The sequence below is a fragment of the Bombus affinis genome, chromosome 7 (assembly GCF_024516045.1).
Source record: "Bombus affinis isolate iyBomAffi1 chromosome 7, iyBomAffi1.2, whole genome shotgun sequence".
Taxonomy (NCBI): Eukaryota; Metazoa; Arthropoda; class Insecta; order Hymenoptera; family Apidae; genus Bombus; species Bombus affinis.
Genome location: NC_066350.1, coordinates 9634275 through 9657547, shown reverse-complemented (window position 1 = coordinate 9657547; position 23273 = coordinate 9634275). Strand labels below are relative to the sequence as shown.

Sequence of the window (23273 nt, the reverse complement as noted above, 5' to 3'; positions counted from 1 at the left end):
CCTAATCGCATAATTAAAATACATTTTATCAAAAGTAAGCAAGTCTTTGGGAACTTTTGATTAATAGCGTATATCATCGAAGGTAAAGTAGAAATTGCATCGTCGATAAACGTTAAATTAAAGTTTGTATAACGACTAAAGATAGGAAGATCGTCGAGTAGGTAATTGATGCATAACACGTACAAGAAGAACGACTTTTCATCGCACGTGACGCTATCGCTGGAATTATGCAACATCCTCGCGATACTTGGACGTTAATTATTCGCGAGCGAGTATCGAGCACGATATGCGCGTGTCATTGATTAATCGTGGCGATCCGTTCGAATAGTTCACGGGGGGTTCGCGACCACGGCGAACAGTGATAATTAGCCGGTGGAACATTGCCAGGGAATTTCCTAGCTTTTGTTCGAAACGAGAGAGAGTTATGACGATCGGCGGTGTTGTAAGGCTCGCGCGAGCGCGTCCCTCGTTCGACCAGTGATCGTGTGATAAATCATACCTCTAATTGGACATCGCGATGCGTCTAACTTGGTAATCGTATATTAATCGCGTTACATATGGAATTCATTAACGCAACATACATGCGTGCATCTATGAAACGTCATACAGTCGAAGGATTTGGTCCGTCAAGAATATTTCTACGTGCGGATAAGGCGACGTTTATTTTCCTCGTTAATCTGCCAGCTGAATTTTCTTTTAACTAGAATCTTCTATAATTAGAAATAAATTATTAGATTGTAGCGTTTGGAATGGCAGATCGAACATTTCAGAGTCTTTGTCTGGATTCTATCAGTACTGGTGCATTTATAAATTGCTTCTGCAACAATTTAACTGAAATTATTTTTTTCTTCGTATCTCACGTATGCTCGGACGTATCTTAGGTCTATTTTTGCAGACGATGCAATGTAGCCTTTGAATATCCATTACGATTTAGCGAATGTTTTATGCCACGGCGCAGTGTTATTAATTTAGATAGGAATAGTATAATGCATATCGCGTACGAGTTATGTAAACGAAGTGTTCTTCTTTATACGTATGTTACGTTCGTTACTATAAATGTCAATCGCGCATAAAATTACACCCCCAATCTCTATGAAATACTTCTTTTGATACAATTACTCGAACGAAAAGCACTAATTTTTATTTATCTGAAATGAAGAAAACGGCCATTTTATATATTACAACTTAATAAGAGTTAGAAGAAACAAATTAATTAGATTACGTTTAGTATTTGTGTAAATATAACGAAACTTATTTTTAACAAAAATTATTACGTCTAATAGATTGATAATCCAAATGCAAATGATGAAATGAATAATTAAACGGGTTAAAATCTTCACTTTCTCGATTACATCTTGAAATAAAATTTTATTCGATCGAAGTGGAAAGCAGCTTGTTACGATCGAATTTGGTGGCAATTCTGTTGTTAAGACGCGCAACCCTCTCTGTCGAGGTCGAGCTTCCCCTTTTCCTGGTGGCACCCTCCCTCTCTTTGACCCAGTCCCAGCAGCCTGTCCTCGGCTCGTAGCCCCTTTCCCATGCTGTGCTTGCTTGCCTTCGTGCGTTCATACGTGCGTGCGTGCGTGCATGCCGCTTTCCATTGTTTACGCAATGCCTCCTCGACCGGGTTTGCGTTTGCCTCTCTATTTCTCTCTTCGCTCGTCACAGCTCCTTTCTTCTTTTCTTTCTCCATTGGCTCGTTGCGTTTCTAAGAGGGGAAAGAGAGCTAGCTGGTCGTGCAACGGCATCAAGAAAAGTTACGTCGAACGAATTGATCCTCGCTCGGGGATCTCTCGAAAAATTTTACGTTCCCTCGCGCGCACCATTGCTTTCACAGTTCCACAATTGATGTCCGCTAGTTCGAGCAAGATGAAAGAAGCCGTCTATCACGAGCGTCGTCGAGGACGATCGTCGTATGAAAATAATTTTTCCCTCGGTAGATGTGAAAATTGCCGTGGTATAGTTAGAAACGATCGTTGCAGTTATAATTCAACGATTCGAGCGTGATTATGCATGCTGTTTGCGCGCGTTTGCGTAATAAGTAATTGATTTAAGATGCATCGCTGGCAAAGAGCAAGGTAGCACCGGATTCCAGCGAACTTGTGCACCTATAATGTATGCATGCGTACTTATTTTCAATTCAACGTCAGAAAATTCGCGTCAGAGTCACGCTTATCGGAAATCAAGGACAAGGTAAACGATTGACCGATCGCGTAAGCGACCGCATTTTTTCTATTTTCCTGCATCCGTTATCGACAAATGGAGCGGTTATCGCTTTCTTGTCAGATGTACTGTGGACGTATATCCACATAACGATATCATTATGTTAGACAAAACGATAGGATCGGGTTTGGTTGCCTCCGTCTCGTCGCTTGTCCTTGGTCGTCGATAATCAGACGTTAATTAACTTAGCCGATGCTAATTACCATCCCTTTTTCTTTCTGTTTCAGAGCGCGAGAGACAAGCCGCCAGCAGGCTATCGGCGTAAGTATTCCATTGATTTCTTGAACGTTTATACTTGAATACTTGATCGATCATCCGTTCGGCAGTCAGAATGTCGTGGCATTAAAATCGCCGCGTTGCATTTTATTATTCTCTATGGAATCTATCGATTCCTGCCAGCTAATCATCTACGAGAAAATCACGAATGCCGCCGGTAGAACGTTGATGGATGATGCGGATTTTTCGCGAATCTCGTTCCACTCGAGGACGTGTTTAACGAGACCAGGAACGAACGAATCCACTCGACGCGCTACGCTATATCGCGCAGCATAGATGGCGCCAGATATTAGAGACGCGCACTCTGGAACCGGTTTAACGAGAATTAATCCGTCAAAGACGAGATTAATTATGCGCGCGCCCGTACTGTGCCATCTTATCGGCGCGTTTCAATTAAATCCATCCTTCGATCGCATCGTTTTTTCATTCAAATATTTATACCTCCTCGTTGCTTTTTGATTAGCATCCAACGTCAGTTTCCGCTATTTTCCTACGGTTCCCGGGGGACCTCGCGTGCTAAGGCAAACACGGCCGGACTATTTACGTCGAGGTAAACGATAACAGTGTTGCAACGCGAAACTCTGGGAAAAAGAAGAACATAGACGCGTCGTAATCGTGTACGTTGGAGTTAACTGGGCGACGAAGATGCTCGAAAGTTTCCCACGTGTCGACAGGAAGCTGTGTCGCCGTTTTCTCGTCCCACCTGGAAACTTCCGCTCCGCAGTCTCGCGTATCTTTCACCATCAACACGATTTTCGACCGGGAATTTCCATAAGCGTTTCTTTAGTATAATTTACAGTGCACCGTCGATGTTTAACGAAGATTGCATAGCTAACGCCGTCTAATGCATTTTCCTCGTGCAATCGACTGTTTTTCCTTTCTGTTCTGTCCTTCGTGAACCATGCTATTTCGAATGATACGCACGATCAGCTATTTATGATATACTCTATCGTAAACAGTAAATATTGTTAGCAAACTCGTGACAAGGACCCTAGAAGATAGAGTCGGTTCTTAACCACAATCCGAGATGAAATCGCCGACTACGTAATATTTACTGGCAGTATGCAATCGCGGTAACCTCGTGAATGATTAATCAGAATTGTATATTGCTGTATATACTTGTTGTGTTTGCATACCAAAGTGCACCATATTTTGTAGCTTCCTACGTCGTCGCCTGACTGAGACTTTAACTTTCAATGTTTTCGATATTCTTTTCGCGATCCTTCGTCATATAAGCAAGAATAGAATTTTTGAAAATACTCTTCATAACGTTGCCGAAGCTAGGAACATGTTTTGTAGAAGATTACTTTGGCAAATGTGAATTAGAATCGGAGGAAAACGCGCGATGACACCCACACGCGTTTATGCTCGATGCAGATGTTTTCATAGTGCGCGCACAACATTATTGAATAACGAGCAATGCATATGTAGCGACAAAATAGTGCTCGTCGCCAGATTTGTGACAATCGTGTACAATTATACACATATTGCATAAGTATACATATATAAAATAACGAATAAAGTAGATTAGATTTGTCAAAGTTTTGCATACATTTAACATTCACAATTTTTCGTTCAATTCTTTCGCAAAATATAACTTTCGATGAAGTACAATGATACGATAATTTGATGTCATTGAACACCGATAAAAAGTATGCGATCAATATGATATACTATATATATTATATGTAGTTTATACAAATACAATTCGATATACTGTTGAGTACACGCGTGAAAACTCTCGCTGCATTAGGCGTCAGCGTAATCGGGGCAATATCGCGGAAGATTAGTAGGACGGTATCTTTATAGATCAGGCGGGACAATTTCCTGAAATCGGCGCATTCATCCTCCTATCGAGGCAGAAAGAAAATTAACGATCCCCGGAACGGTAGGCAGGACACGTTCCCACTTTCATCCCTCTTTCTCCGCTGCGTCACAGTTGGTCGTGAGTTTTCGAACACCGTAACTGCCCTTAATAACACTACCAGGCTTCCTCGATGGAGAACTGGGTCGTATCCTTGTCGATAGACGTGACTTTCTCGCCACAATCGAAATTCGATGATGCATAAACAAAATTCGATTCGTTATTTACGCGATTCTCTATTTTTCGCGAGCTCGCCAACTCGTCCTAATATAATTTAATATAATTATAAATCAAAGCGTATCTAAAGTCTTTTAACACGTGCCAGATGTGCAATTTGATGCTCTGTGGTAGTATATCTATATATTTATATTTCTACATATGTGGGAGATTTACATACGGTGCATCTTCTTAACGGTTAAACTTTGCACCATGCAAAGTTCATCGTTTACAACGTTAAGACGCATGTAAATGTGATGCCAATGTCGTTAAAATAATAGATTCGGTTTTTCCTTGGTGGAAATCATCGAATAACTCGGTGTAACGAAAGGAGTTATTAATTGCAATCGTTTCAAGCAATGGTACAATTAATTTCTTCGTAGTGGTTTCTATCGTCGTTAATCCTTGTGTATGATTCATTAAACGATTTGATATTCGCACGAAAATAGTTGAAAAATTAAGCTCGATATTTTCTTCACCACTCAGTATATGATACAGAGTAAAAGGTATAGAAACACGAATAATGTTCTTTTTTCGTTTTGCATGTATCAACGCCTTTACGATACGTCCACGTATCGACTCTTCAATTATGAATAAATGCTTGTAGCTTTTGTAATACGCAAAACTGATCGAAAACCACAACTAACTGCAAAAATAATGTGTACTGTCCGTTTTCAACGGATCGTAGCACCTACGAACCTCCGTTTTTTCTCATTTTATAAATTTGTTCCGTTTTAGTGTCTCGTGATTTATATATCAGACGGAACATAAATTCGTAGTAGAAAACTAAACTTCGTTAGTGAATTTTGCGACGATCGGTGCGTTAAAGTTCGTCAAAGAGTGTCAGAATCGCAAAGAGTAATGAAGATTGGCGGATTGAATTCGATGAAGCGTTTCGCAAAGGTTCGATGGCAATCAGGAAGAGGTGAATCGTCGAACGCGTCGGCTCGTTCGAATTAACACGCCGTTTCGACGCCTCGTTTTAAGAGGGCTCCGATCGGTTGTATGCACGCGATATAGTAGTCGGACGTGTATCATCGGCCCTAATTACTTCCTGGGCCATAATCGCCATCGTGTCTCTACGATGGTTCTCTAAGATCGAATTATTATATAAACAGGTGCTTCGCTGATTTTTTCTTTTACTTTGTTTCGTTGCCAATTCTTCAGCGAGTATACGGTAAATTTTAGACGTTGGATTGCAAGCTTATTCAATACATATAACGATATATTTAACCGTCTTTGAATATAGATATTAATAATAAGGTCGAATATAATGGCATTTGAGACGTGAAATGTATGGTGCTACATTTGATAGCTACACTAGTCAAGTAATTAAAAATTCGCTAGAAATAGAAAGTGACTTCAAACGCGAATCGAGTCTCCGAACTATCGACGATTCACTGACATTTTCAATCGTACCACACTTTTAAAGATTCCACACGTACAACGTGTATTCTTGCCACGTGCAGTTAAATCTCCACGTGACACTGTGTATTATAAATCTTGACGTGTATTTTCAATCTCGTTCCTCGACGTGTTTAATTAAATTACAAAGTTGTGAAATCACGATAAGAGTTATTTTTATGGAATAACTTTACAGAGCCAAACAACATTGCGTAACATTTATTCAATCACTTTGCGAGTTCCCGATCAGCTAAGTTTGTTTCTATTCAAATAGTCGTGAAGCTCGACGAGAACTTTTTCTGTTACGAATCTCACGATAAAATTTTGTTGCCGGATAGAAATTCGGTGACGTTTCAGATTCCCGTTACGCGGTAAGACGAAACAAGGAATGAGACGATATTTGTAGTAGAACGACGATATGCAATAAGGTTCGTGCATTATCAGTCAACCGGCCCACGGCCTTGTCCAATTCCGATAACGTTGGGCTCCTGACTCTGTGCAAAACGATAAGGGATTTCGTTGCCTGCCTCGAGTCGTGATAAAACGACAATTTTTTATTTCCCATCTTTGTCTTTTCCTTCGCTGATCTCTCTTATTTTTCTAGCCAGACGGTTATCACGTTTGCGTGCAAATGATTTATTGGTTTAGCTACTCGCATACTTACGTAGACTTCGCCTTGATAAACATGTTTCGCATATTTATGGCTCTAGAAAATGATAATCTGCGGCTATCCGCTCGATCTTTCGAGGAATCGCAGCTGATGTCATAGAACTTCAATACTTATCGATATCATCGTTTTATTTTTTAAACTCGATCACTACCGCGATTCGAGTGGGTATACGTTGTATGATTACTTGTTAACACTTTCAACGACATGGTCGTACAAATAGAGATACATAGTTATTTGCTGTTGATATTTCCGTTTTCTCAAAACAGTGAATTTTATAAGTATTCGCCAGTTATAGAAACTAAATGACATTTTGCAATATAGAAAGTGTCCAAGTCCATTCGTCGGAGTTTACGTTCTACCTATAAGTGCTATATTATATCGTAATAATTACGCTTATTCGTGTCTTGTAGTACGTATATCGTCGTAGAAAGAAAATTAAAAATGAAATTTTGCATCTTACTGGCGGTAAATTTAAGATGTAAATTCTGGCTTAACCTAGCACATTGTATTTTACTACTGTCTTTAACACGTAATCTCAACAATTTTCAAATTCCATTTCCGTCCATAGTTTGATAAATGTTACATTCAACGTTATATTATATTCTACAGTATACCATCTAATGGAGAAATTCTTACCTCGTTAAACAAACTTCATTTTTCACACACCTACATTTTCAATACTTACCGCTGAAAATGTTAATAAATCACCGAACCCATGGAAGAAGATCTGCGACGTTCAATCGTGACGACTCGGTCGGAGTCGGTTAATTAGAAGTATCGTTTACAGGAAGGGCTAATGGGATTCATGGAAACTCTGTCGTTCGATGGAAACGACGCCGCGTAATTCCTTAAATTCAATTTTCATGCCGAGGAAATGCGAGCAAAGGCGTTGAGGGGGGATAGACGATCATTACCCTGGGGATAAGCTTCTTCTCGTAAAATTAATCGAAATTATCAAATTAACTTCTGACCTTTCGGGCCGGGATCTTGGCTCGATTAAAGTATACTCGTGTCGCGCGAGTTTCCAAAGAATCTCCGTTGCTCGTCGATCTTGGTTATCAGGTAAAATAATAAACTCCGTGATACTTACTTAACCATGGGATAAAGCTCTAGACACCCTCTATTAACTGTCTTTGTTACCTCTCGTAAGAATGACTTTTAGCAAAACTAACACTCGTCTCGTCTCGTATTTGTTCCTCGCAAAGATTTGTTCCGAGGATAGAGTCAATTAATCTTTTTACTTTAACCGACGCCTTTCGATACTAGTTCCAATTGTAGTTTTTCTCTACGAACATCACTCGTACCTCTACCGGAAAGAAAACTTATTGATCGTAAGTATCCGGATACTGTTAGATTTTGCAGTAACTTGAATTTAATCCAAGTGTAAGTACTTACTTACGTACCGATATAGAATACACGTACACATAGTCTACAACTAGTGTAGTACAGTCGAGTACACGTAGTCTACAACTGCGATACAATAGTTACCGTAGAGTAAGAAGCAACGGAGAATTAATACAGTGAAATTTAAGTCAGTAGAAGCTTTAAATATCGATTCACAAATGACATTTCTAATCGGAAATTCAATACGTTTCCTCTTCGGAGCACTGATTCACATCTGATAAACATATCTCTATAGTATCTACCTACGCGCATACACGTGTACAAACGTCTAGCTACCGTTATACCAATCGATATCTATGTCTTCTTAACGCTTCAATTCGTAACCTCTCTATATTCTTCCCACCACTTGTACTCTTGAGAGAAGTCGTACGAAATCCCTAGGGGTTGTAATGTATGCGTGGAAGGTCGTGACTTGAAGCGGGCAGTCGGAGAAAGGGCGCAAATGGAACGTGGGAGAAGAAGCTTTAACCGTCTGTCTCTAAGGACGTGCCACGGCTTTTCCATGGTGTTAACTAAGACGCGGATTAAACCGGATTAGCCTGATCGTTGATAGAGTAGCAGCGGCTCCCAGCGGCCCGTAACTCCGTTTGTTCGCTCTTAACTGGTTTTCCGGCTCCGTTTAAAACAGTCGAGCCGTCATCGATGGTCGGAGGAATCTCGTTATCCCTCTCTGTCACGCTATTCTTCGCGACCGAGAGAACACCCCGAAATTCTTACTCTTTTCGTTGTCTCTTTTCACCGTGGAGGGGCAGAGAGGGCGGTGGAAAAGGAAAAGTTCTCGGTCGACGGGCATCGAGGACAAAGGAAGGACAAAGTGGAACGACGATGGGTCGCGTTGCTGGATATCGTTTTATTGGCGTTAAATCGAGCCATGCGGAACGCTGCGCCTAAGCAATTTCACTGGAACAAGCGTGTCGTTATTCAATTTATCTCGAACCTCGTTCTCACGGAATCCAGCCGTTTAAGCCGACGATACACAGACGATGCGCATCGTTGATTATGCGATTCGCGTGGAAACGCGAAATACGCTCGCGTTTCATGCACGCCATTTTCCCGACCCTCCGTACGTCGATTCGTTTGCTCTCAGTGTTTACGTTGTAACTTCTCGCGATTCGACTTCCGATAAACGTGGAATCGATCTATCCGATCCCTTAAGATTCAAGCAATTTCATAATATTTCATCGTTGCGATTATGTATTTTAGTTTCTTTAAATTTCATTAAATCGTAGAATATAGTTGAAGGAAATAATAGAATCTAAGTGACGATAAAGATTAATTGGATCGATCTTTGGAATTTCCCTTCACACTACGGGAAAAACTGAATCCGATAATGTAAATTGATCGAAAACATATTGCAATTGAAATGTTGCTTAATGGGTTAACCATTTCGCACGCGATACTTCTTCAAATCACTGTACTTTATGTATCTTACTCGGTAATACATTTCAACAAATTATTGTTAACAAATTTACGACAATCTTATCTAATTATCTAGAACGTTTGACGATTTCACATACTAACGTTTATAACTGACGCTTTTAGACTATTCTAAGGCTCGTATTAACACTTTTCCCGTAAATACGCTTGACAACGTCAATAATTAACAAGAGCTAATTTTTGTTAAATTATAGATCCTATCCTAGAACGTTTGACTCGTACTTTTGATAATAGGAAATTATTCACAGAGAAAGAATTCTCACAAATTACTTGCAAATAATAGCAATTAATCATCTTTGTCAGAAACGAATTTCCCTTACTAGAACGAATTACCATGAAACTTTCATTTATTTTCACGCTATATCTATCTGGCGATCGAGAATGTCATCGTTTTTAACAGATTTCGCTAAAAATTTCTTGAAAAGGGGATGAAAGCGGGATAAGTTAGAATTGCACAATGCAACGATCCTCGTTGAAATAAACGAGCCGCGGTTTCCCGTAAAACCGACCGAGTTTTATTAATAGAAGGGCGGAGGGACAGGTGGATAGTTGGTTTCGCGCTGATATTGCGAGGACGCAACTTTTTCACCGTCGCGACGTCGCGTCGATCGACGGCGCAGCGTTTGGGGCGTTGGGTACCGTTTGATTTGCAGCGCGCGCGTCTATTTTCGCGGCCGGCACGAAATTAACTCGGTCGTCGACGGACCAGCGACACGCGTGTCACAAACAACGAGAGAATTAAATCCTATCGACTGCTAATTGCAAAAGCAAAGAAGCTCCGCTGCAATTCTCGCTACCGGATTACTTTTGACCGCCGTTTGCCTCGTTGAAACTTCTCAGTAATATAAATTTAGTTTGGATTCTAGACCATCGATAATTTTAAATTTGATTTTTTCCTCCAACTTTTCGCTTTTAACGCGTTAGGTAAATTTCGTGTCTTGTCTCCTATTTCGGCACAATACGTTCTCATATGCAACTAATAAGATAATCAAATTGTTCAGGTGCTTTATGTTGAAAGTATATTGAAAATTTGATGAACGTGACTGTTCTTTTATCTAAATACTTCAGCTATCGCCGATATTGGCATTAATCGGTATCTCTCGCGTTCGATAGATCCTCTGATTCAACGTAATAAAATTTGAATTTGCGAATATTCATTGTAATCCTCTCAAGATTAAATAAAAGACAAGTACCAGAAGTACGGTTTCGATTGATAGCGCGTAGACTTTTAAGATTACTTTACTATAGAACACAAAAGTTTATCACGTTTTTTCCTGTGCTCTTCGAATGTACATACGATATAATTTATTTTGAAAAGAATCGAAAAAGCACGTAGAAAGATAGGAGATCTCTAAAGAAAAAATTATTACATCTAAAAGATCTATAATTGTATTCACTTAATTCGTGAACACTTATCTTCTTTTATCAAATAAACAACGTGAACATTTGGACTTGACTTAGATATTGGTATCTTTCTTGACAATTGATTCAGCAGTTGCTGTAATTTAACAATTGTAATTTAACTGCTGTAATTTTAAGTCTCTGAAAATATCGACGATAAATAAATATTAGAAGTATTCGCGAAACTAAGAAATGTCATATCGTCGTTTAGATAGCACAGCAGCTACAATATGTAGCTTCCACGGCTTCATATCCACTGATATTAGCGAAACGTTTGGTATAAAATTCTTTGCAAACACATCTTACACCCCGAAAACTTTGAACAGCCACGACATTCAAGAATTTCATAACAAAAAGCAGTGGGTGTTTTGTGGCCTGCGTTTGACGCTGGTGGTGAATTCTGAGAAGGTTATCCTACGCGAAAAATTCAATTTCCCCCGGTGTATTGTACGCGGTCGGTCCCGCGATTCTTTTTCCAGGCATAGTCGACGAGATTCGTAGCTTCCTCTGACAATTCTATGGTTCGACGATTAAAGGCTAATCGTTTAATCCTATGTACCTTGGATTCGTCGCGTTCATTGACTCTCTCTACCGCATCGCCTCGAATCTGCCGACACCATTGATACTCATCCCTTTTCGTGTTGCTTCTAACGATCTAGGCTCGATTTAAACGATTTCTTTTCGCGCGATATCGAATACACGATATTAACTTACAAACTAAATCCTCCTGCACAATAATTTTCCAATTAATAATATTGGCACATGGAACGGTTTATCGTTATTGAAATCGTATTTATTGGAAGAGAAAGGATAGGTTTTGTGTTCAAAAGTTCAAAAGTTTATTATTAGAAATATTAACTACGAATTTATAACATGTTTGAGAAGCAGCATCTATGTACTTGATTTTTAATTGTTTTTTGTTGATTTACTTAAATTATTGGAAAGGCCTGTGGGAGCTGTTTCCTATTGCAACAACCCCTTTGATTGGCAATATGACTATCGTGCATGGATACATACTGTATATTTAATATATCCAATTTAACTGGAAAGATGTACAAGATATAAAAATGTTTGAGATGGTAGTTGAGAAAGGGCACAGATCATGCTGACATTTATTCGACCCAGCGAAGGCTCTGAAAAAACCCTGTGAAGGTCACGTTCTAGAGATCTAACCGCGCGTCAATTTTTATCGTTCGTCAGCCTGTTCGTGTGTATTTCCCCATGTAATCCATCGTGCTCTTATAACACAAGTAAAATAATTTCCCCGCAAAAGTCGCTACTCTTTACCAACACACAACTACGTCTCAAAGCACCTATCGTGAAATCAATTGCTTAAACAACTGCTCGCACCAAAATTATCGTCGACGCGGCTCCTCGTTCGACGTCGTCGGTGTACGCGTGCTTTCCCCCATCGAAAAACGGTCGACAGATGCGTGGTGGCTTCTCGCAGACGGCGTGCTCGCACATGCGGCGTATCCGGAAACTACGTGGTAGGAGGGAATGAAATTGAAGGGTTGGTAGCAAGGACAGAGACGCAGGACGAAGACGCTGAGATAGACGTTCGTGACGCGCAAAGTGAGAAAGGGCGGTCCTGGTTGAGGTGGGAGTAAGGTAGCGTGTGTAGCGACTGCAGCTCGTGAAGGTAACTCGGATGCAGATAGCGTGTAACCAGAAAAGGTAAAGCGGACGAGGGAAAAAGCGAGTAAGGGGTTGAAGGCGAGCCGAAACGAGACACCGATAACCGGTGAAACCGTGTGGAGGATGCGGTGAAGAAGGGGGCTGTGTGGGGGAGGGAGCGGAGGAAAGAGAGACGGAATCGAATCGCGGGTGGAGCAAGGGGAAGTAATAAGGGGTTAAAAAGGGAGCTTAGAGGGGGTTGAGACGCGAGGGGAGGTTTTGGTGACGGAGACGCAACGAGTATATATCTGTGGCGAGGCTTGGATAACGCGTACAGAGGGGGTTAAAAACGAACGAGGAGAGATACGGGAGGAGGAACTGAGCTAGCGGTGCGGGCAGAGAGGCAGGCAGGGAGGTAGTATGCAACGAAAGAGAGACAGAATGAGGCGTCGAAGGACGAAAAGAGACGGGTCGAGTTAAGAGGAGACAGAAGGCTTTGCCGCGACAAGAACGAGAGAGGAAATAGCAGACCGAGAGAGAAACACACTGGTATACATGCTGGAACTTCCGAAGTTATTCGCAACAGGCAGCTTGCTAGTCTGCCTGGTGAAATTCTACGTGCCACTACCACTGACTTCGTTCCTTTCTCTCTTCTATCCACTCTGGTCTCTCCCCTCTATACTTCATCGCCACCTCCAACGATTCCACCGCTCTCACCCTCCATCGTCCTCCATCGGCCTTCTACATCACCGGCGACCTCCTTCCATATTTCCTGCGTCTCATCGTCCCTGTTTTAATAGCTAGCAGAACTTACTGTCGCAGTCTGCGACCGCCACCGTCTATAAATGCGCATGGAACGAGGAATGCGATTCCCGTTTTACGAATTGCCTACCAGGCGCATCGCGATCCACGGCTTCGTCCGAGGCGCACTCCTAGCTTTAATTATTACGCAACACGGAGAAGCGCCGCGTGAGCCTCATCGTTCACCTGAAAATCGCTTTAATTGCAATAGTCTACTGTTTCTACGAACTGTTTGTAGTTCTCTTTTGGATTCGCTGAGTCGTCGATTTCGATGATCTCTCTCCCTTGTAACGTAATCTTGAGATTACGGATGATCATTATCGAATCTCTTCCGCAAGACGTATACAGCTTGAAATCTTGTTTAACGTTATTAGAAATCAAAATGATACTTTGTACGCATATTTCATTAAATATCATTCGTATCAAAGTATAATGTACGAATCTAAATAGACCTGTAATCCAAAGTATCGTTCAATAATTTGATCGACAATCTTGCCATATCGTGGTTCAAGTTATATCAGTCTAAGCGATTAAATTCGTCCTTAGGTGCCAATGATAATTTTCGTCGAATTTATATATCCAGCCGGAACACTCTAAAGATTAAACGGCTCGAACTAACCATTCTTAAAAACTACAATAAAAAATTTCTGTAAATCCGCGAAATCACCGTTTTCCTGAGTCGGCGACACGATGCTAGTCTGCTCTCCAACCTGTTTCCGACTCGGTTCCCAACCGTTCGGATTCAGTAATTAGGTAAACTGCGCTCTAAGCGGTTCGTTTGCTTACGTGCTCCTCGCCGTTTACCCGGCTTAATTAATTCTCGCAATGGTGGCACTCTTTGCGGCCGAGATTCATCGAGCGTGTTCCAGGCAGGCAGGAGCACGTGCCGTCGCCAGAGCGGACTGATAGAGACTGGCAGATGAGCTAATGGATAATAGGCGAACACCGACGAACGATTGTTCGCTGGAGCGATCCGAATGGGCGCCTCGTGCCTCTCTTCACGTATACTCGTGCACTTGAATCGCGTTCTACCTCTTTTTAAAATCCTCTCGTCTCGTTCCCGGTAAATGTCTAGCGACGCTTCAATTATCGAGACAATGGACACGCGTGACTCTCTCTTTCTCTCTCTATCTGCCTATCTTCAGAGCCTCGTCCTCCGAACAATGTGGCGTGTCCATTCTGCGTGAATTCCGAGAGAGAATCGATCGGAGGCCCGAGACGAATCTGGTTCGAACGGCCCTGCGATAGAAAATAGATCGTATCCCAGCGATTCGTCGAGAAGACCAAACGTTTAAATCCCAACGAAACCGGATAACCGGATTTCCCGTACGAATAAAATATTCCATTGAACGGCAGCCAGCAAGAGAGAAGGGATCCGAAGAGATTCGCGAGAAATTCCGGTCTCTTTTTCGTTGCCAATTACACGGGGCCGTCGTCAAAGCGTTTAATTCGATGAAAGGACGACCTCGTAATAATGTCATGGACCTTTCTTTTTCATTTTCCTCCGGAAATGATTCGCGCCGGTTCCCAAAGGAGCCGGATATGTCGCTCCCTTTTCGTAACGCGACTACGTCGCCACTGTGTTGCTGGTTCGCTGTTCTCGCGCGTATACGCGGCTGGCCTGTTCCTCGTTGCAAACTCGCGGCGGATCACGCGAGGTTAAAGAAGGTCTGCCTCCCCGGGTTCAGGCAAACAGGTTCTGCTCCTTTTCCGCAATGACGGGGCCGCGTTAACGCGCTGACAAATGGAAATGGATTCCAACCGCGAGTACCGTTTTCCTTCTCGCCTTGCCATCAGCTTCCGACACAATGACTGCTGTTCAAGAACTAACTCGGCAATGTATCTATGTCCTTGTATCCTCTGTTTTACAATCTCTTTCACTCACTTCAAACGAACTACGTAGACATTCTTAGCACGCATTCTGTCACGTTCGCTCTAAACCTTGAATGGTCATGAACTCTTCTTCCCGAGCTATAAACTCGGTCCATCCATGTATCCCTTATTCGAACTTCAGTTTCTCCTAATGAATAGCCGTCAAAAATTCCTCTTGGTACAATATCGTACAGCAATTTTGGATGAATTTTAAACGAACTCCCGCAGGTTGAATACACTTGTCTAAACGCGAACGTATCAATATTACATTGCCAAATATGAATTTTGATTTGCGATATCTAGAAAACTTGACAACTTTTCTTGCACCGATGTATTCAGGAAACTCTCCACTATCTGCTAGAATTAAATTGGACTTTGTAGCGTGTTTGATTCTTATCGAAACATCTCGTTTTTGATCAAAGTCGTGCGTTATTACAGAAACTAGCTGTACGAATTGCTTGTACCCACCAAAGTTCCGATAAACAAAGTTCTAAATTTATATTATCACAAAATGTTTAATTTGATTTCTACAGACATATATAGTACATGTATATATGCCTTGGCTCGCTACCTGGAGCAATTTAAAGCAGCTCGTCCCGATCTTCAGACTATCATATCGTTCCGACACGCGGAACGTTCGCAAGAAGAAGTAAAAGAAGGAGAAGAAGAAGAAGAAGAGAAGAAATCTGCGGAGAATAAGATCGTTGAACTTTGCTAAACGCCAGTTTGTACCTCCCTGGTTCTTTCGCGCTCCGATAGAAGATAAAGCGGCTGTCGTTTCCCGAGGGGGGGAGGCGAAGAATCCGTCGAAGGTAACGAACGGCATGGCGTCGAAATTGAAAGGGTTCCCACGAGGTCGCAATCCACGATCGTTAAACCGTGTGTTCGTTCGCCGATTTTGCCACTTTATTCTCCTTTGCTATTCCACCATTTCCAACCCGTAGCTTTCGAAGCTCGTTGTAGTTTCAAAGTCAATCAAAACTTCTAACTGAATCTCGTTTAATAAATCAATAAAATCCAAGGGTGAATGGAATTCCGGTTTGATCTCACGATTCGACAATTTTCTACTATTCCGTGTGTTGCCTGTTGAGCGAAGGAAGAGAGGACGTGGCACGATAAAACGAAAAGGGTCTTTTTTTCTCTTTTCTTTTCTTTTTGCTTTTTTTCCCGCTAGACGAAAAATTCACGAAAGCAGAGAGAAGACTAAACCCGAGGTTAGGCACGGCTAGTCGGCCATATCCATAGGCATCGACGAGGACGCGCAGGACAGCGTGTTTAGGGTCGATGAACCTTCGTACATCCGCGTTCGGTGCTTCGCGTATACTTTCCCTCTTTATCTCGCAGACCGTGTCTTCTCTCTTTTCTCGTTGCCTCCCCATAGCTACTCTTCTCGCTGCTTTCCATTCCCCCCCTGTTCGCTGCACTTTACCCGTTCTTAGAGTGGCGTCGCCGCCTCTCGCGTGCCTCGCCGATCGAGGGTGAAAGGACCCTCTTCTTTATTTTTCTCCTTCTTTACGCTCGCTGATGCGCGTTTACGATGCTTGACGACGCACTGCTATTGTCGTTCACCGATTCACCGGTTAAATTAGAATGTTGCTACCTTTGGTTACGTACATTGGTATGCAAGTGTCAAACTTCTCGTTCCACGTACATCATGTACGCTGCAATCTACAAGCACGATTCTAAACTTACTACAGTAATTTTGGTATTTTGCTGCGCATTGTATAAAACGAGGTATTGTGATCTCACATCTTTTGTTGTTTTAATATTTTCGATGTATCTGTAGAAATGCATCAAACTTTTATCCATTCTATTTTTTAATGTATAGCATTTCATGTTTCCTACTTTCTCAGTTATATTTATAATTATATTATATTAATTATCTCATATGGGTAACAGTATTTCCATCGCTATGAAACGAAATATTCGTCGTTTATAACAAGAATAATCCAGCGTCCACTAAAACGAAAGTTATAGAAAGTACACGGGTATCGCGCTATAAAAATCTACGAATTCACATCCAGTAAATTTTACCTCGTCTTTCGAATATCGCTCCAATTTATAACGTGTCATGTAATAGAATATTCTCCGCTTCGTACAATGATATGATATCATACATTGCATTAGATCGTATAATGGTATGTGTACCACATAATCGAATACTGTACCGATCGGATGTTAATGGAAGTCAAAAGCGAAAGTGTGAGCAGGGAAAGCAAGAAACACGCGGGCTGTTGAGTGACAAAGAAGCCAACGGCGGAGAGGCGAAGTGAAACAGCGGTTTCAGAGATCAATGAACGATTGTTTCCTACCTAAGCCTCTCGCGTCGTTCGTGTTCTACAGGTTGCACCGCGCGTCGGTGAACTCGGCACGCGTTTCTTCTCCGCGTCCGCGTTCTTTTTCTTGTTGATTCTAATCGAAAGTGCTTCGTTCGAAGAGAACCGGCTCGATTCGTTTTTTTTCCGCCTCTGTTTCCACTCCCGATGATTTCGTATAATACGCTGTCGCGATTAACGAGCCTTACTCGGCGGATGAACGATTAACAATCAATTCTATTTAACATCAGAAATACTAAAATTTCTTTTTCCTTAATTAAAACAGTGGTTAAAATGATTAAGCAGTTCGTCAATCTACATACAATATTTTACAGATTTGCAACAGTGTATTTCTGGGGATTTGAATAATTTCTTTGGGAAATGCGTGTGAAAGCTTGTTCTTCTTTCAAACGACAATAACTGCAGTATAATCTGCTGCTGTTCTAGACAAGACACTGAGATATATTTATTTTCTTTAAAAGTCAAAAACTTGGATAATTATAGATGTTTATAAAAATAATGATCTTTGCACACTCGCTAATGGATGAAAATGGCCCTATTGGACTTCTTTTTTGTATGCTGCTTTTGATAAAGTCGTTAATTTCTTTTTTCTTTTATTTTCTGGTATTTTACTAAAAATCTTTGTTCATTCTTGTTACAGGGATTTGGAGCGGGACTTGAGTTTATCCGAGGACAGCGACGATGAGACAAACAAGGTAATAATATCGTTAAATTATTGAATACCATAATATTCTATTTTGTGGGATTATTATTGAATTTGTAGCATTTATATTAATTAATTCGTACTTGTAACAATTGTTGGATTAAAAGTTCGGTTAGAGAGAAACGCGGCTGAAGATCGCGATCACAGTGATGTTATAAAATTAATTGGTAATCGTTCCGTTTTTCTTCCACAGGAAACGTCATCGCGAACGGCAAGGGGAAACAGAAGCCCAGACCTCACGGTCGAGTAAGTATCCCGTTTATCAATACGATCGCTAATTAATACTCCTGTTATACGGTTCCATTATCTCCATCCAAAATTAATGCGCCCACCTATTTATAGCTAATTATCAACTTATTTTATCATCCTACCAGGACGGTATACAAGGACTATATTATTCCTCAGCTTGAATTTATTACTCTCGCTATTTTTACCATGTTATTACGTTCAACAACTCAATCTATTAACGAACAGAACTTGGAATCTAAGTTAGATTAAAGATAGAAAAGGAGCAATTTTAAACAACAAATAATTCCAACTGCTTTGTTATATTTTAGTCTAAAAATAACAATAATAAGTTTTAAGTTTAGAACCGACAAATTTTATTTACTCAGACGTAAAGTTGAACATTTCACGAATTTGTATTTATTAGAATATTATTACTAATGTTTACAGTTTATCAACACCCCTAATACCAGCGATGACACCAGCCCCGCCACCCTTGGCACCCATGTCACCCATGGGTCCGTCACCGGTGGGTCCTCTGTCACCCACGAGACAACTGAGTCCAATCAGACCTGCGTCACCGCCGAAGCAATTAACTCCTGAGCAAGTGCTCTCACCTCCACCGGTGAGCCCGTTGCAATCGAAAGGCACTCCAAGTCCAACGACGCATCAAAGGCCACCCAGTCCTTCCGTTCAGGCTCCACAGAGTTCCGGTAGCGCCAGTTCAAGCTCTGATTCCGGCTCTGATTCCGGATCTGACAGCAGCGATGATTCTGAGGATGAAACCGGCACCCAACCTACCAAAGGCCCTTCCACTCCTCCATCGGTATCACCAAAGAACGAAAATTTGATCGAAGAACCGCCGCCTGCGATCGAGGAATCAAAACCGAGATGGAATCTCAGTTCGTTCTTCAATAAGACCAACATGTCTCACGGGGAACAGAATTCGGAAAACAAGCAAGCTCAGGTATAGTTTTCATCTGCAGTTGACATCTATGTTGGTGTTTTTTGACCTCTTAACACACATGATGCTTTCGTATTGCGAAAGTGAGAATTCGTTGGAATGACGAACGAACGAGGATCGAGCGGATGACGAACGTTCGACTTAGAGCAGAATTTCTCGATTTTTGTTCAACTGGATTTCTTTTCTCAATGAAATATTTTCGTCTTATTAACCGGGTGTAATCACAGAGTTAAAAGTCAACAAAGATAAGTCTATCTCAATTAGGTTTGTCTTAGTCCTTGCGCTTGTATCTGCAATGATATCTTTAACAGGCTTTATCTTTAGTAGACTCCAGACACAAAACAGGGAATTTTTCAATAAAGAAAGTATATTTCTAGTTGATTAGCTACCAAGCGATGAGATAACTCGTTTTCTCTTGTTGATATAAGCGCAATACATTTATTTATGGTTGTTCGACCGTTCACGGAGAGACGCGATCGCGAGGAAGCGCATCAACAAGAGTCGTAAATTCCCGTTACGATTATGCAATCGACGCTACGAAATGATCGATCCGCTATTTCGATTAGGATAATAGAGGAGATTGAATTGAGTATACACTAAGTTAACGGGTTACAATTTGCAGTTTATTCCAACAATTTGTAGACACAGATAGTTACGCTCGGTGCGTTTAGGTATAAGTTAACTAGACGATTGAACTAAGGGTAGAACTCGATCAAGAGATGTGACTGTACTAAAGATAGAAAATTAATCTAGAGATATTGACTGATCTAAAGATGTAAAACCAGTGAAGTTCGGTGACAATGCTGTGGCGGATGAAAGCTAGTGATGGATGTCTAGCGTGCAGGACCATCGGATTTGTTCATGACAATTTTGGATAGGTATATGAAGAGTAATAGTCATTGTTTCTGATTGTATAGAAATAAGGTTGTTGGACAAGGAAGGGTCTAAGCCGCCCTCGAGAGAAAGTTGCTAGCAGGATATACCGAACGTAGGAAAACCCAACTTTCTTATATCTTCCTCAAACAGACAATAAATTTAAGGAACACTTGAAATAAAAGATATCTGTTTGTTCTGAAGGATCCTAACTATGACAACGCCAAAATTTGTGATGATTCCTTAAGATTATTGAGCGTACGCAATAACGGTATATAGACATTCGAAAATCTTCAACTCGAAAAAGCCATAACGATCTTTCAAAAGTACTTTGCAACCTCTAGAGTAAGGAACTCAAAATCTGGAATCTAGACTATAGATTTTAGAGTATCGATCGAGAGGTGAGTATCGCGTGGAAATGTGGCTGCACGTGGCAGGAATGTGTGTTGTATATGTTATCTTCCTAAAAGTTCGGTATTATTGAGAACCCGAAGAATTCTGTAAAAATTGTTGAAGAGGTGAGAGAGTTGTACGAGTTCAGTAAGAGTTCTTGGAAATTGGAGAGTTATCCTGTGAGTTATAGGTATTGCTGCTTCATTTGTGTTTCATTGTGAAACCTAGTCTCATCTGTTACAATACTTTTACTATAGTTGAACTATCTTTAACTTAGTTGATTTCTTTAATTAATGATCTTTACATCGATTCGAGCTATGACATCCTTACCAAAGTATGTATACATCTAACGACAGATATGTATCCTCATTTTCATCCTCATTTCCATTATAAAAACGTTTAATCATTTCCACTAGTAAAACGAAAAAGATGTGTCTGTTAAGAGGTTAAGTGTTTCATGTTTAATTGATATAATTCACAGTGGTTGGTGTTTGGATGTGTGCGTTAAGACATAATCATAAACTTATATTATGCTTGCAAGTTCATAATACATGGAAATACGAAGCATAATCATCTTCTGAAACTTTAACCGAGTTCAGCGTAGTACCTCATCAAACTTTGTCCAACTTTGAGTCCCGCTGTGGACTTCAATGGACATTCGTAACAGACTGGCTCGTTTTTTGAGTCAGGGCATTCCATCTAAATATATTTTTGCCCACTGGTATCAGGACAGTTACATTAGAGAATTACTTTTTACAGGATTGCAATAGGCGAGAAGGTTCTCCGGTGGCAACGACCGACGCTAGAACGCACAGGGAAAAGGCAGCTCACGATTGGCAGCTCGACGAGGCCCTGAAAAGCACTCGTAACGCCACAATGATCAGTGTACTGGACAGTGACAGCAGTGATCGTCCCTCGGATCAAGAGAAAAGTCAGCCAGCGCAGGAAAATCTTGTTCAGCCAGAGAAAGCAAAGGTGGCGGACACCAGGAAACCAGGTCGACCTCCGGGTCGTCCTAGAAAGCTTACCAACAAGAATGCAAAAGGTAGTCATCCAACACCAGAAGAAAATCTGAAAAGTGGTAAATCTCGCAGCAGAACGAGAGGAGTGGGTAGCCCCAAGAAGAAGGCGCCTCTTTCGAAAGCCACCATAACTACCAGCGATGATGGAAGCGATGACAGATCACAGGGAGCTTCTAGCGATTCGGATAGCGATCGACCGACCAGGGTGTCACCCGTAGTAGTCCCTATAAACGAAAAGAAAAAATCCAAGTTGAGTGCGTCTTCCAGCGAAGACGAACGTCCGCCAAATAGAAAAAACAACAGTGCCTCCGATGATGATAATACACGCTGGAGAAGAATGCCTATCAAAAGGAGTAAACTGGCAGATTCGCCGAAGAAGCAAGAGAAGAGAAAGAGTCCCGCGAAGGCGAAACCTAGAAGGTCCAACTCACGGGTGACCAATGTCGGTGGCGGGTCTGATTCTGATAGCGAGTCTGAGTTGTCCGTGAGAAATCGTATTCAGGTTGCCAGGTAAGTGTCTTATATATTATGGAACAGGATCTTCTTGCACATGTGAAGGAGTGATAAATTATTGTGCAAGAGGGCTTGTACGATAAAATTGAATTAAGTAAAAAGATTTAATGAATTTGATTTGTTGCGAATATAGAGTACCCCCAAGGCCAAGGGCACCACCGACTAGAGCTACTTCTCCGGAAAATTCAGACAGCGATAACAGCCCAGGTTCGAAGTTACAAGAAGAGGACGCGGGTAATGTACAAGACAAGAAGAAGAGTGACACTCTTCGGAAAGTATTTTCATCTTCTATGGGAGGAGGAAAGGTCGGAGGTAAAGGAGGGAAAGGTGGTAAAGGCGGAGGAAAATGTGGCATCTACGTGGAGGAATACACCTCTGCGAATACACCGACAGGAGGAGACAGTCCGTACAAGAGACCATCGTCACAGGCGTCCAGTTTGATTCAGTCTTTCCCATCGCTCACCTACGTGAATGGTGTGCCAAGTTTGCTCTGCAGGATCGACCTGAGCAAACTTCCGCATGTATCACAGTTGTCGAGAGGTCAAGAGTTGAGACAACGCACGGAACTTCCGGACACGAGGCCGTCGTCGAGACAAGCCTCGACGCTGACTTTACAACCCCCTCGAGCGCCTACGCCGGAGGAAGGGGAGATTGTCGATACGCCACCGCCTCAACAACTAGCCTCCGACACGAGGATTCACGGTGATTCATTGTTGGTCGACGGTGACCTTAAGAATCGCGCTGTGATCAAGGGCGAACTTATATCGGACACGAAGAGTAATTGCGGCATCGGTCTCGGGGCTGGTGTCGTCTGTGCAGGTGCTAGTGGATGTGGTAGTGGTGCGGGTAGCCTGTCCAAGAGGAAACGTAGTCCGAGTTGTAGTTCAGTGTCCAGTTTCGGTACTGTGTGTTCCACGGAGACTAAGACGAAAGAGTCGGGAGAACACAAAGAGCGGAAGAAGAGAAAGAGGAAACATTCTGATGCCGGAGCAGTTACACCTAGGCCATCTTCGAGTCAGGTATTAAATAAATGACATTTTTCATTTCCCATTTCGTTTA

General features: G+C 41.6%; 1 protein-coding gene across 15 annotated transcripts in view; it reads left to right on the top strand.

Annotated features, from left to right (window-relative positions):
- The window catches only part of LOC126918311 (AF4/FMR2 family member lilli), a 169130-nt gene that overhangs the window by 137125 nt on the left and 8732 nt on the right, over positions 1 to 23273 (top strand). For all 15 annotated transcript variants that reach the window (XM_050726027.1, XM_050726032.1, XM_050726031.1 and 12 more), the window contains 6 exons: positions 2451 to 2484; positions 18162 to 18216; positions 18418 to 18470; positions 18900 to 19416; positions 21439 to 22211; positions 22348 to 23233. In XM_050726027.1, coding sequence (XP_050581984.1) covers positions 2451 to 2484; positions 18162 to 18216; positions 18418 to 18470; positions 18900 to 19416; positions 21439 to 22211; positions 22348 to 23233 — 2318 coding nt within the window. The remainder of the gene's footprint in view (positions 1 to 2450; positions 2485 to 18161; positions 18217 to 18417; positions 18471 to 18899; positions 19417 to 21438; positions 22212 to 22347; positions 23234 to 23273) is intronic.